Raw genomic sequence first — 15,249 nt, forward strand, 5'->3', positions numbered from 1 at the left:
GCCAAGAAATCCGCTAGATTGTTGTGGCTATACATCTAGGTATATGTGAAATAGTTTGAGATCTTTGAAAGAAAGGTAAAGTGTATATAAGACATTATTATAGGTTTTTGTTGCTGTCATTATTAAAGAATCCATAACATAAGTAATAAGGTCAGCATTCTCTAAGTCAGCAAGTATTTATTGTGGCGCACAGAAAGAACACTGAACTGAGTATCAAGAATCCTAGATTCTGGCTTTGTCACTAACACAACATGTAAAAAGAGACCAGTCATGTCAGCTTTCTGCCTCTGAGTTTCCTTAGCTGTAAAATGGGTGAACTGGCTTCACTCGTCAACACCATCCTTCCTGGCTTGGTTAATATTTTTTAGGATTTTTCCTGAGTCTCAGATCTGTACTAGTTACTTTAAGGCAGTGGTTTTTGAAGTGTGGTTCCTGGACTAGCAGCATCAGAAACTTGTAGACCCTCTCGCCTCACCCTAGACCTACTGCAGCAAAATTTCAGGCACTGGGCGCGGGGCCCAGCAATCTGGGTTTTCACAAGACTCCAGGCGATTCTTCTGATCTGTGTTAAAGTTGGAGAAACACTGTTAGAATAGACATAAAAATGAATAAAACACAGTTCTTCTTAAGCAGTTTTTAATTTAGCACTTTTATATGTCTAATTGTCATGCCGATTTTAGCTATGTAGGTATAAAGTCTACTGGTGTTCGTGTGTGTGTGTGTGTGTGTGTATGTAGTAAATTATAGGCATATTAATTACTAAGACTGAAACATTTAGGGATGGTATCTTTGAAGTCAACTGAGAGATTTCCAATGGCAAGGCATTGCCAAACGCATAAAAATATATATGAAGTTTGAAAATAACAGTGTTTAACAATCACATGTTAATTTCATGTGTGCTTATCAAATGCAGTTTGTTTTACTTTAGCACAGATATTTTTGTTCTGAAAAGTAAAAACAAATATTCTGGAATTATGCCCAGAATTTTAATTTTAAAATTTACATTATGATTATGTATGAGCACCAGGCACATAACCTGATGTTCAGATCCTCTCTGTGTAATGTTTCTATTACTCTCATTCTAACATTCATATGCAATTTCAAAAGAAACTTGTAGTTGACTTTTCAGAATGCAAATCTTGTTTTGAAATGCACCTGAGTTTTTGAAACATAATTCAGTTGCAGTTAAATTTTATGGGCAAGTGGTTTTCAATGTAGCTAAAATTCACTGAGGGGGGAAAATCATGGCCATGTATGATCGCCTGTAAGTCAGAGGGAGATACCTGTTGATAGACAGGACTGCTATTTCAGTTCTCATCTGAGAGATGAAAAATTGAGCAATAAAACTACTTTTAATTTCGTTTTGTAGCTACAGTAGACCAGGGAAATTCAGTGAGAACTTGGGAATGCATTGAGCATTTTCTTCCAGAAAAAGTATCAAGAGTGTTAAGTTTCTTTGGACATGTATAACCTAGTGGTGCTTCATAATGAATGCACATTCTTGTATGAGATCAGTGACTGGTACTCACTGTGAAATATGAAATGATAGCCTGGTGCTGATACCATGATTACCCCTGGAGAGACTGTTGCCCCTCTTGGTGCCTGGCCCCTTTCATCCAGCCTGTGAACACTTGCAGTTGTTAGCACTAGTGCTAACCAAATGTAAACACCTTTACTTTCCAGCTGTTGCTAATTGGTTTGGGAATAATTATGGGAGTGTTGATTTTAAAGCTAAAAATAGTGCGGTGATGTTTAAATCCAACTCATTTTGGCTGTCAGAAATGCTCCTGTGATCCTGAAAGTGTTGCTAAAAACGTTTGCTTTAAAAAAAAATGTAGTAATTAAACTTGTCTGCTGTGAGAGCCACATATATCTGCCTGCTGCCTGCTCTGATGAAAGTGGTAAAGGGCAAACTTCTTAAAGGTCTCTGACCAGTTGACAGGACACAATCTCCTGCTGAACTTTATTTTAGAGAGTAAAGCCATGTCATTTGAGCAAAAGAGGAGACAAAATAAATTTTGAAATAACTCTATACGTTCTATATCATACAGCTGATTATATGCTTCTGTGTTAACATTAAAAATAGAAATTGTAATAATCATATTAATAAAATTAATTATAGCGCTTCCAAACTGTTATGTTTTCTAGAGGCAAGTTTGAGGGTTTGAAATCACATAATTATTATTTATCAAACCTAAAGCTGAAGAAATATGGTAGCTGTTTGGCATCAATTGTTTATTCCTCTGGTTCTTCATAATCAGGGTTGTTTTTGTACCTTTCCTTCCAAATTTAAAAGTCATCGTACAGATTTTTTTCAAAGTCATTTAAATAAGCAATGAGGAAAAGTATATTTTCATCTTGAGACATGTGCAATTTCATGACTTCATTTTACCATATAATTTAGTGAAGGAAAAGCTTAAGTATTCTTAATTTATTGTTTGTAAATTATTTTGTAATTTTTGGAAAACATGATTTTATGTACCCTGTTAAGAGGTAAACTGCTTTTGTCGATAAGTACTGAAGCACTGCACAGCTACAGTGTTGCTGAAGTCAGTTTGAAATTGGCTTTATGTCCTTACAGGATGCCCTAAACATCTGCCTGCCTGCCCCATCTTCAGAGAATATCAAAGAATTTTGTTAGTGCAGTATGTGGAAATGATCTTGGCAAGTGACAAACACTGCTCATTAGTTGAGGTGATAAACTATAGTTACTACCCCTTTTTGATAGCTGTGGCAAGGGAAGTGTTTTTGATGTTGTCTTAATAATAATAGGAGATATAAGTCTGTGAATGTGTATTCTTTTTCAAGTCTGTAGTTATTGACATGATTTCTCCAAATGTGTAGTCAGTTCAGAATTACCCTTGAGCAGATTATGACATTGTAATTGGCCCAATATTACTTTCAAATTGTAATTGACATTTCCGTATACTCAGAGCATTAAGTATGTTGTTGATATGAAAAGAACCTTTACTTGCTATCTAACTGGAACTAGATGAAAAATTCATTTTTTAACATTGCATAATGTTGATTTGAGCCAGAAAATATGTTATTTTTCTACCTTGTTTAGGGATCAACAAGAACGTTCCATTTAGAGTATGGTGCAGAGGCAACAATAATTATATACAACTTTATAGCAAATATCACAGTTTTTTTCTTTGATACCATGAGGATACATCCCACAAAGAATTATAAAACTAAAAAGAATATTTATTTTAATTAATTGTCACTGTTAACTGTTCATGGATTGAGAGACTTTATGATGCTTAGATGGCGATACCCTCCAAATTGATCTTTGTATTCAATGCGATCCCTAGCAAAAACCCAACTGTTTTTTTTCCAGATATTAACAAACTGATTCTAAAATTAATATGGAAATGCAAGAGACCCACCATAGCCAAAGCAATCTTGTAAATAAGAATGAATTTGGAAGAATCACGCATCCTGATTTCAAAATTTAGTACAAAGCTACAATAATTGACCGTGTCGTACTGACATAAGAATAGACATGTATAGATCAATGAATGAAGTACAAAGGATCCAGAAATATACCCTTATGTTTTTGGGAAATTCATTTTCTGTAAGGGTGTCAAGACAATTCAATGAATAAAAAACAGTCTTTTCAATGAATGATACTAACACAACTAGATATCTACATACAAAGAATGAATTTGAGCTCCTTCCTCACACAATGTGCATAAATTAACTCAAAATGATAATAGGCCTAAATGTAAGAGCCAACACTGTGTAAGATTCTTAGAATAAAACAAAGGTGTAAATCTTTGTGACCTTGTATTAGGCAATGTTTCTTAGATACAACACCAAAAAACACAAGCAACAAAAGAAAAAATAAATAAATTGGACTTGGTTAAAATAAAAAACTTTTGTGCTTTAAAGGACACATGAAGAAAGTGAAGACAACCCAAACAACAGAAAAACATATTTGCAAATCATATATTGGATAAGAAATTTGTAAATGGAATATTTAAAGAACTCTTTACAGGTCAATAATAAAAAGACATACCGTTAGACATTTCTCCAAAGAAGAAACACAAATGGCCAATAATCACAGGGAAAGAAGCTCCACATCATTAATCATTACAGAAATGCAAATCAAAACTACAATGACATATCACTTTATACCCATGAGAATGAATAAAATAAAAATAAAAATAAGTTGTGGCAAGTCTATGGACATATTAAAACCCTCATGTATTACTGGTAAGAATCATGGCAAATTATTCACACCTGTGGGAAATAGTGCAGCAGTTCCTCAAAATGTTAAACATAGAGTTACCATATGACCAACAATTCCACTCCACAGTGTACACCTAAGAGAACTGAAAGCATATGTTCATGCGAGAACTTGTACCCAAATGTTCATAGCAACATTATTCATAATAGGCAAGAGTGGAAACAACCCAAATGCTCACCAGCTGATGAATGGATAAACTAAATGTGGTATATCCATAAAGTGGAATATTGTTGGGCCATAAAATGGAGTAAAATACTGATATATGCTACAATGGATGAGCTTTTGAAAACATTATTATTCTACGTGAAAGAAGCCACATGTCTTATGATTCGGTCGATATGAAATGTCTAAAATAGGCAACTCTTTTAAGACAGAAATTAGATTAATGATTGACAGGGCCTGTTGGGGAAAGGGAGGATGAGGAATGGCTGCTAATGGGTTTGGGGTTTCTTTTTGGGGTGATAAACATGTTCTAATGTTAGATGGTGGTGATTACAAAACTCTGAATATATTGAAAACCACTTGATTGTACTCTTTAAAATGGTGACTCTTATGTAAATTACATATCAATAAAGCTGTTGTAAGAAATAAAAATCATCTTAAAGCAATCCTTTAAATGATCATAGCTGCAGCCCCACAGACATGGGGCTGCAAACTTACCAGAGATCCAACTCTAGAACTGCCCAGCTAAGCTACTTCTGAATCTCTGATTCACAGAAACTATGAGAGATAATAAATGTTTATTTTTTTAATGTATTAAGTTGTGGAATAATTTATTATGCAACATTAAAAATTAATACAATGAACTCTTGGTGTTATGTGCTTGATATATAGAGAACCAGATACAAATTCATTCCTGTGTAAGAGAAACAGATAAGAAAGTTAATGATTTTGGCAAAAATGAGGTCATCAAATATCCTGACATGCACGATAATCACAGGTTCCACTATTATGTTAAATTATCTACCTAAGTATTTTTGTAACCTGCTCAACCCTGTCTCCATTTATCTGTAAGCATGTATCAAGCCCTTCATAATAATATGAATATTTGAAAGCTTTCAAAAACATTCATCTTTTAAAATTTGGTACTTTAAACCATGAAGTGTTTTTTAGCCTTATGGAAATTCTTTCTTATCTAAGTGAAAAGGGGAAAATTTATTTTTAAAAAGTCTAGTATAGACCAAGTCTTTCACAAAACTACCAACCCCTGCATGAAATGTTGCTACTCAATCTAAAAGTGAGAGACATTTTTTTTTTAACTCAGTTCACTACAACAAAGTCCTTCTGTTGCAGTTATGTCTTACTTTCCTTGAGATAATAACCTGGCTGGGCGCGGTGGCTCACGCCTGTAATCCCAGCACTTGGGAGGCCAAGACAACCAGATCACGAGGTCAGGAGATCGAGACCATCCTGGCTGACATGGTGAAGCCCCATCTCTACTAAAAATACAGAAACAAAATTAACCGGGCGTGGTGGTGGATGCCTGTAGTCCCAGCCACTCCGGAGGCTGAGGCAGGAGAATGGTGTGAACCCAGGAGGCAGAGGTTGCAGTGAGCTGAGATCACACCACTGCACTCCAGCCTGGGCAACAGAGCGAGACTCCGTCTCAAAAAAAAAAAAAAAAAAAAAGATAATAACCTAATATACTCATGTCCAGCCTCTTAAGCTTGTATGTTGTCTTCCTTACTCTGTTGCAATAATGCATTTTAAGCTTGTATGTTGTCTTCCTTACTCTGTTGCAATAATGCATTTCGATGCATAAATGCTGTTTATAAGTGTGGATTTTTGATAAGTCTTTCTGTATCTGGTTTGTTGCTTTGGTGAAACCAGAGTCCATGTCTAACAATACTTTTTTGTGACTCCACTTGTGAAGAGAGGGGTGTCCACAAGATTCCCTGTTAGAGAACAGCTCTGAGGCCTAATATCCTCCATAAGGAAGCAGCAGCATCAGGCATGCTTTCTAGAATCCATCCTCTCCTCTGCTTCTCTGGGTAATATCCAGTACAACTTTGCCACTGTCCTGGAATACAGGGCCTCTCTGACCCTCTAACCTTTCTGTAGTGGGAGCCTGTTTACAATTTTAGAAATTAAATGGGCAATTTGAATCTCTCTCTGAAGATTATCCTCAGAATCAAATTTCATGACAAAGGATTTCTTCTTCCTGCAGTGTTTCTGCCTGACTTTGACAGAGGTGACTTTGCCAAGCAGTGTTTTTTCATGGATTTTGCTTTCTTTATATTTAATGTTGTTGGGGCAAGCAAGTACGTACCTTAAGGCTAATATATCACCATCTGTCACCAGAGCCTCCCCTTCGGTATTCTTTTCGTTGCTGGTTTAAAACACTCAATCCCAAAAGCCTATGGCTGAGTAGCAAGAAGCTAAATGAAGTATTCCAAAGCTCTTAACATACTGCCTTGTATACATGACGCATTTGAGCATTTCAGAAACCAAACAGGAGAGAAAAGAACATTGAAAGCACCGAAAAGATTAACACCTGCTTCCAGTTTTCAAAGACATTAGAGCATACTGTATATATCCAGCGTAAAGCCGTTTACTATCCCGTATTGAGATATTTTATTCAAATTTTCAATTCAATATGCATAGCATCACATGTTTATGACTTTGTTTCACTATAGGATTCCACGCAGAACTTGGAAGAGAGAGAAGTTATGAATGGTGTACAGACAGAACTAACATCACCAAAAACTAAGGACACATTGAGGTATTCTCTTATGCAAATAAGAATATCTGATTTATTTCAATTTGATGTGTTTTTTTAATAGTTTATAATTGTTCTTACTTTACAAGAAAGATCAGGATAAATAGAATCATGGAGAGAGAGAGATAGGAGACATATATATATATAGGAGATATATATATAGAGAGAGAATATATATTCTTTAGTTAAAAATGTTTATGAATATGTGTGTAATTTGGTTATCAAAACGGGCTTTTCACATGAGTTTTATCACCTTTTGTAGGTTAAAGAACTGCGCTTCAGAGCAATTAAGTGACAACTACAGACTTAATTGACACCCACCACTCTTGTCTACAAAGCCACTGTTTCAAACATTCCTATCGCATGTACATTCCCTGATGCCTTGGTGTTTTATTTCATGCTACCTGACTAAGGCTAGGAAACTTCTCGTATAAAAGTGCAGCTAAAATCAGTTTTATATCAAATTCAGAAAGTAGAGTGAGTGCAATTCCCAGCACTTTAAGACCCTGGAGTGGGAAAGGATGATAACAATCTTAACGTCATTGAATGCATGGGGGAAAGCTTGGAGGTCACAGCTTTAAGACAGGACATTGATTCTAGCTGGTATGAGATGAAAAAAACAGTTAAAGTGAAATTAGGAAGCCAATTCTGGCTGAATTACATGGTCCATATGCTCCTGGGGCAGGGAGAATCTCATATCCCACAGGGCTTGGCCCATGCATAGGACTTTGGGCACGCATCCACATAGAAGCTAAGTAAATTATTTATAGTCTATCTCAAAATGTCTTGAAACTGTTTAATTTCTATAATCATTGCTCAAGCCTTTGTTATCCCTCAGCTACACCATTATAATAACCTAACTTCTCTGTCAAATATCAGTTTCTCCTTATTCTAATCATTCCCACATATTACTGTTGGATAAAAATTTTTTTAAACCACAGAATTTATCAAACCATCCCTTAGTTCCAAACCTTTTGGATTTAGATAAGTCTTGGGTTTGAGCACTAGCTCTGCTACTTACTACCTGTGTAATCTTGGACTCATTACACTACTTCTTTAATATGTATCTTCATAGGCAAATTGATATCATCATCACATAGATTATTGTGAAGATTAAATGAGATACAGTACAGACAACTGACTTAGCACAATGCAAAATGAAAGGCTGGAGAAACATTAATTTCTATTGCCATTATCATTGTCATTTTTACACAGCTTGTAGTTTATTGTAACTATTTCTCATTCTCCCAAGCAAGACTGAATCCTCCAAAGGATTCCTGACACCTAATTCAGGTCTTGGAATATAATAGGGACCTATTTGTTGAGTGAATGACTGAATGGATACAATACATTGCTCCATAAGTCATAAGCAAAACTGTTAACTGCTCACTCATTATTAACACAAACATCTTTAAAGAAAAATAACATTTAAAAGACATTCTACAAATAGTTTTACAATATGCATCTCTTACGAAGCACCATTCAACTTATTTTGATCTTAAAAAGACAATGAAGCAAGAGGTTTGGTGTTTTTTTTAAGAAAATTACACTTTGACTTCTCTTTAAATGGCAAGCAATATGTACAAAAGACCTTCACCTCATCCCTAATTCCTATCTCGTTTCTGACTCTGCCTTATCTCTCCACTCCTACTTCCCCAAATAAGCCTTCTTCCAGACTTGCCTTTTGTTTCATGCTTAACACTGTCAGCGCGTTTTAGCCTATCCTCTCCTGTGTCCAGGATGTCTATTCATTGGTCAAACTGTTTGCAGAGGCCATCTCAAAATATGAGAGACATTTCCCCATGTTGTGATGCTTTATTCCTGTAGTTATTGCTCAAGCCTCTATTTTTCTATTACTTGCAGTTAGATTATTCCAATAATTTAGTAATTCCTGCCTCAAGTACCAATCTCTCCCTTGTGGTTCCCTTTTCCAATTGGTCTCACATATCACTGCACAAATATTTCTAAACCATAGCACTTATCACACTTTTCCCTAATTCTAGAACCTGTAGTGACTTCATTTTCTACAAATTAAGTATAAATTTGCTAGCCAGAAATTTAACACACCACTCCGAGATTTGATCTCAAGCTAATGGTTTAATCTGTCTCCTATACACAGCACCTTTCTTTCTTTCCCTCTCTTTTTCTCCCTTCTTCTTCCTCCTCCTTATTCTCTGTCTCTCCCATCTTCCTCCCTCCCTACCTCTCTCTAATATTACAACCAATTGTTACGCTCACAACCTATCCTCATTTAATATCTCCGTGCAGTTGACTTTCTCTCCTGTGCATGCCTGCTCCACTACCTTTTCTGATGGAAGACCCATTTGTCCTTCTTCAGGAATAGATTCCTAATCCCAGCTTCCCTTCCTAATCCTGTACCCTCCTTCTCTGAAACACATAACAAGGTGCCTCCACTTTGAAACTGCACCTTGGTTAAACAGTTAAGAATTCTGCTCTGGGGTGCAGTAAATCCCTATTTGAGTCTTGACTCTATAGAAATGGTACGATGTTGGACAAATTATTAAACTCTCTAAGCATAAGTTTACTTCTAAAATGGATGTGATATAAATGTTTACTTTGTAGATTTAATATCAGTACATGATATAATGTCCAGAAGAAGGTTAGTACACTGCCTCCCAAGTAATAGCATGCGTTCACTGAGAATTTACTACTGTGACCCATTGCTTTCTATTCTTTTTTATTACCTGTCTCAACCCTCCCCTTAGATTATAAACTCCTCTAGCATTGGTCTTTGTTTTTTCCTTGTGGAACTTCCCCAGTGAAACAACTCAATTAATATTTGTTGAATTCAAGTGAAGTAGGTGGATCTCATCACCAACAACAAAGTCTTTGATAGATTTTTACTCGTACATTTGCATCCTCAAGACATTTTGCGATCAAGTAGAGTTCAAGGTTATCCTCAGACTCTTCCTGGAGGTTTCCCTCTGTAGTCCACCTCTCATACCATTGCATGTCACAGATCTGAGAATCCACCCTTCCAGAAAATCAGCTAACACCCACCCAGGTGCTGCAGTCCTTTGTCTTCTCTCTGCATGTCAGCAGTCTGATTGCAAATAAAACATGTTCCTCAATCCTGCAGTATTTCAGGCTTTTTAAAGAAAGTCTTACTGAGGAAATCAATAGAAAAAAATGGATTATTCTCTTTTAGTCTGTAAGCTTGTTTCCTTAGAAAGTTCTAACAATCATACTAATAGCAGGTAGTTATTGAATGCTTTGTAAATGCCAGATGTGGTATGTGTAACATATATGTGTTATGATCTTTATTTTTCCTATTAAAACCAACAACTCTAATAGAGAAATAACTAATCTTTTTTTTTTTTTTTGAGATGAAGTTTTGCTCTTTCACCCAGGCTGGGGCGAAGTGGTGTGATCTCAGCTCACTGCAACCTCTGCCCCCTGGGTTCAAGTGATTCTCGTGCCTCAGCCTCCCAAGTAGCTGGGATTACAAGTGTGTGCCACCACACCCGGCTAATTTTTGTATTTTTAGTAGAGATAGGGTTTCTCCATGGTGGTCAGGCCGCTCTCGAACTTCTGACCTCAAGTGATCTGCCCACCTCAGCCTCCCAAAGTGCTGGGATTACAGACATGAGTCACCGCGCCTGGCCGGGAATTACCTAATCTTAATGTTCTCTGTGTGCAAATGAGGAAACTGAGGTACCAGGTCTTAATTAAAATAATTTTCTCAGACTCCTGACTCAAAAGTTATCACTGGGATATACTTTCTCTGTAATTATGCATGTGAATCATGATTTTCTTCTGAAATAAAGTACCTCCCCCTCCCCATCCTCAATCTCATCTCTTCCATACCTCAAAAAGTGACCTGCCATGGAGTTTAATAATCTTAGTGTTAAAAATGCTGTCCATTTACCTTGTGTGAAGAAATGAGACTTACAAACATCTGCAACTTCTGTTGTATATTTTTCCCTCAGGCTTGAAGTCTTTCTTCTGGATGGAAACCAAATAAAGCCTTTCGCTTCTAGCTCTAGCAGACTTGCCATTCATAATGACAATCTCATTTTTAGACCACTGATTCTGCAGCTTCACTCATAGTTTTGTCTAAATCTCAGATTGGTAGCAGCTGGTTCCAGTTGTATCAGTTAGATCTTAGAGCATTTTGCTAGTTTAATACTAGTTAAACTAATGCTTTATAACTATCTGCTTATTTTAGTATGTCTTAGAAAGTTGTATAAAGATAGCTATTTTGATCTTAGTAAAATTCTCCCACTTTTCGTCTATGTGTAACCAAAATATTTTTCTTTTATCCCACAGTTTATTTTCTTTTTTTTTTTTATAAGTGGTTGTCAACCACTTTTTCTTTCCACTGCCAGAATACCCTTTCCACCTCACTTTCTGTATTTTCCATTTTATTTTATTTTATTTTATTTTTTATTATACTTTAAGTTCTAGGGTATATGTGCACAATGTGCAGGTTTGTTACATATGTATACATGTGCCCTGTTGGTGTGCTGCACCCATTAACTCCTCATTTACATTAGGTATATCTCCTAATGCTATCCCTGCCCCCACCCCCTCCCCACAACAGGACCTGGTGTGTAATGTTCCCCTTCCTGTGTTCAAGTGATCTCATTGTTCAGTTCCCACCTATGAGTGAGAACATGTGGTATTTGGTTTTCTGTTCCTGTGATAGTCTGCTGAGAATAATGGTTTCCAGCTGCATCCATGTCCCTACAAAGGACACGAACTCATCCTTTTTTATGGCTGCATAGTATTCCATGGTGTATATGTGCCACATTTTCTTAATCCAGTCTGTCACTGATGGACATTTGGGTTGATTCCAAGTCTTTGCTACTGTGAATAGTACCGCAATAAACATACGTGTGCATGTGTCTTTATAGCAGCATGACTTATAATCCTTTGGGTATATACCCAGTAATGGGATGGCTGGGTCAAATGGTATTTCTAGTTCTAGATCCTTGAGGAATCGCCATACTGTTTTCGACAGTGGTTGAACTAGTTTACAGTCCCACCAACAGTGTAAAAGTGTTCCTATTTCTCCACATCCTCTCCAGCACCTGTTGTTTCCTGACTTTTTAACGATTGCCATTCTAACTGGTGTGAGATGGTATCTCATTGTGGTTTTGATTTGCATTTCTCTGATGGCCAGTGATGATGAGCATTTTTTCATATGTCTGTTGGCTGTATGAATGTCTTCTTTTGAGAAGTGTCTGTTCATATCCTTTGCCCACTTTTTGGTGGAGTTGTTTGTTTTTTTCTTGTAAAATTGCTTGAGTTCTTTATAGGTTCTGGATATTATCCCTTTGTCAGATGAGTAGATTGCAAACATTTTTTCCCATTCTGTAGGTTGCCTGTTCACTCTGATGGTAGTTTCTTTTGCTGTGCAGAAGCTCTTTAGTTTAATGAGATCCCATTTGTCAATTTTGGCTATTGTTGCCATTGTTTTTGGTGTTTTAGACATGAAGTCCTTGCCCATGCCTATGTCCTGAATGGTATTCCCTAGGTTTTCTTCTGGGGTTTTTATGATTTTAGGTCTAACATTTAAGTCTCTAATCCATCTTGAATTAATTTTCGTATGAGTAAGGAAAGGATCCAGTTTCAGCTTTCTACTTATGGGTAGCCAATTTTCCCAGTGCCATTTATTAAATAGGGAATCCTTTCCCCATTTCTTGTTTTTGTCAGGTTTGTCAAAGATCAGATGGCTGTAGATGTGTGGTATTATTTCTGAGGGCTCTGTTCTGTTCCATTGGTCTATATCTCTGTTTTGCTACCAGTACCATGCTGTTTTGGTTACTGTAGCCTTGTAGTATAGTTTGAAGTCAGGTAGCATGATGCCTCAAACTTTGTTCTTTTGGCTTAGGATTGTCTTGGCAATGCAGGTTCTTTTTTGGTTCCATATGAACTTTGACGCAGTTTTTTCCAATTCTGTGAAGAAAGTCATTGGTAGCTTGATGGAGATGGCATTGAATATATAAATTACCTTGGGCAGTATGGCCATTTTCACAATATTGATTCTTCCTATTCATGAGCATGGTATGTTCTTCCATTTGTTTGTGTCCTCTTTTACTTTGTTGAGCAGTGGTTTGTAATTCTCCTTAAAGAGATCCTTCACATCCCTTGTAAGTTGGATTCCTAGGTATTTTATTCTCTTTGAAGCTATTGTGAATGGGAGTTCATCCACGATTTGGCTCTCTCTTTGTCTGTTACTGGTGTATAAGAATGCTTGTGACTTTTGCACATTGATTTTGTATCCTGAGACTTTGCTGAAGTTGCTTATCAGCTTAAGGAGATTTTGGGCTGAGACGATGGGGTTTTCTAAATATACAATCATGTCATCTGCAAACAGGGAAAATTTGACTTCTTATTTTCCTAACCAAATACCCTTTATTTCTTTCTCTTGCCTGATTGCCCTAGCCAGAACTTCCAACACTATGTTGAATAGGAATGGTGAGAGAGGGCATCCCTGTCTTGAGCCAGTTTTCAAAGGGAATGCTTCCAGTTTTTGCCTATTCAGTATGATATTGGCTGTGGGTTTGTCATAAATAGCTCTTATTATATTGAGATATGTCCCATCAATACCGAATTTATTGCGAGTTTTTAGCATGAAGGGCTGTTGAATTTTGTCAAAGGCCTTTTCTGCATCAATTGAGATAATCATGTGGTTTTTGTCTTTGGTTCCGTTTATATGCTGGATTACATTTATTGACTTGCATATGTTGAACCAGCCTTGCATCCCAGGGAGGAAGCCCACTCGATCATAGTGGATAAGCTTTTTGATGTGCTGCTGGATTTGGTTTGCCAGTATTTTATTGAGGATTTTTGCATTGATGTTCATCAGGGATATTGGTCTAAAATTCTCTTTTTTTTGTGTCTCTGTCAGGCTTTGGTATCAGGATGATGTTGGCCTCATAAAATGAATTAGGGAGGATTCCCTCTTTTTCTATTGATTGGACTATAACTCCTCCTTGTACCTGTGGTAGAATTTGGCTGTGAATCCATCTGGTCCTGTACTTTTTTGGTTAGTAGGCTATTAATTATTGCCTCAATTTCAGAGCCTGCTATTGGTCTATTCAAGGATTCAACTTCTTCCTGGTTTAGTCTTGGGAGAGTGTAAGTGTCCAGGAAATTATGCATTTCTTCTAGGTTTTCTAGTTTATTTGTGTAGAGGTGTTTATAGTATTCTCTGATGGTACTTTGTATTTCTGTGGGGTCGGTGGTGATATCCCCTTTATCATTTTTTATTGTGTCTATTCGATTCTTTTCTCTTTTCTTCTTTATTAGTCTTCCTAGCGGTCTATCGATTTTGTTGATCTTTTCAAAAAACCAGCTCCTGGATTCATTGATTTTTTGGAGGGTTTTTTGTGTCTCTATCTCCTTCAGTTCTGCTCTGATCTTAGTTATTTCTTGCCTTCTGCTAGCTTTTGAATGTGTTTGCTCTTGCTTCTCTAGTTCTTTTAATTGTAATGTTAAGGTGTCAATTTTAGATCTTTCCTGCTTTCTCTTGTGGGCATTTAGTGCTATAAATTTCCCTCTAAAAACTGCTTTAAATGTGTCCCAGAGATTCTAGTATGTTGCATCTTTGTTCTCATTGGTTTCAAAGAACATCTTTATTTCTGCCTTCATTTTGTTATGTACCCAGTAGTCATTGAGGAGCAGGTTGTTCAGTTTCCATGTAGTTGAGTGGTTTTGATTGAGTTTGTTAGTCCTGAGTTCTAGTTTGATTGCATTGTGATCTGAGAGACATTTTATTATAATTTCTGTTCTTTTACATTTGCTGAGGAGTGCTTTACCTCTAACTATGTGGTCAGTTTTGGAATAAGCGTGATGTGGTGCTGAGAAGAATGTATATTCTGTTGATTTGGGGTGGAGAGTTCTGTAGATGTCTATTAGGTCCGCTTGGTGCAGAGTTGAATTCAATTGCTGGATATCCTTGTTACCTTTCTGTGTTGTTGATCTGTCTAATGTTGACAGTGGGGTGTTAAAGTCTTCCATTATTATTGTATGGGAGTCTGAGTCTCTTTGTAGGTCTCTAAGGACTTGCTTTATGAATCTGGGTGCTCCTGTATTGGGTGCATATATATTTAGGATAGCTAGCTCTTCCTGATGAATTGATGCCTTTACCATTATGTAATGGCCTTCTTTGTCTCTTTTGATCTTTGTTGGTTAAAGTCTGTTTTATCAGAGACTAGAATTGCAACCCCTGCTGTTTTTTGTTTTCCATTTGCTTGGTAGATCTTCCTCCATCCCTTTATTTTGAGCCTTTGTGTGTCTCTGCATGTGA

At 36.7% G+C, this 15,249-nt stretch overlaps 1 protein-coding gene across 5 annotated transcripts in view; it reads left to right on the plus strand.

Annotated features, from left to right (window-relative positions):
• Window positions 1-15,249, plus strand: part of LOC105468044 (par-3 family cell polarity regulator beta) — a 1,086,746-nt gene that overhangs the window by 550,744 nt on the left and 520,753 nt on the right. For all 5 annotated transcript variants that reach the window (XM_071073272.1, XM_071073273.1, XM_011717972.3 and 2 more), the window contains one exon: window positions 6,889-6,974. In XM_071073272.1, coding sequence (XP_070929373.1) covers window positions 6,889-6,974 — 86 coding nt within the window. The remainder of the gene's footprint in view (window positions 1-6,888; window positions 6,975-15,249) is intronic.

This window comes from Macaca nemestrina, chromosome 11 (assembly GCF_043159975.1).
Source record: "Macaca nemestrina isolate mMacNem1 chromosome 11, mMacNem.hap1, whole genome shotgun sequence".
In the NCBI taxonomy this organism is placed as follows: Eukaryota; Metazoa; Chordata; class Mammalia; order Primates; family Cercopithecidae; genus Macaca; species Macaca nemestrina.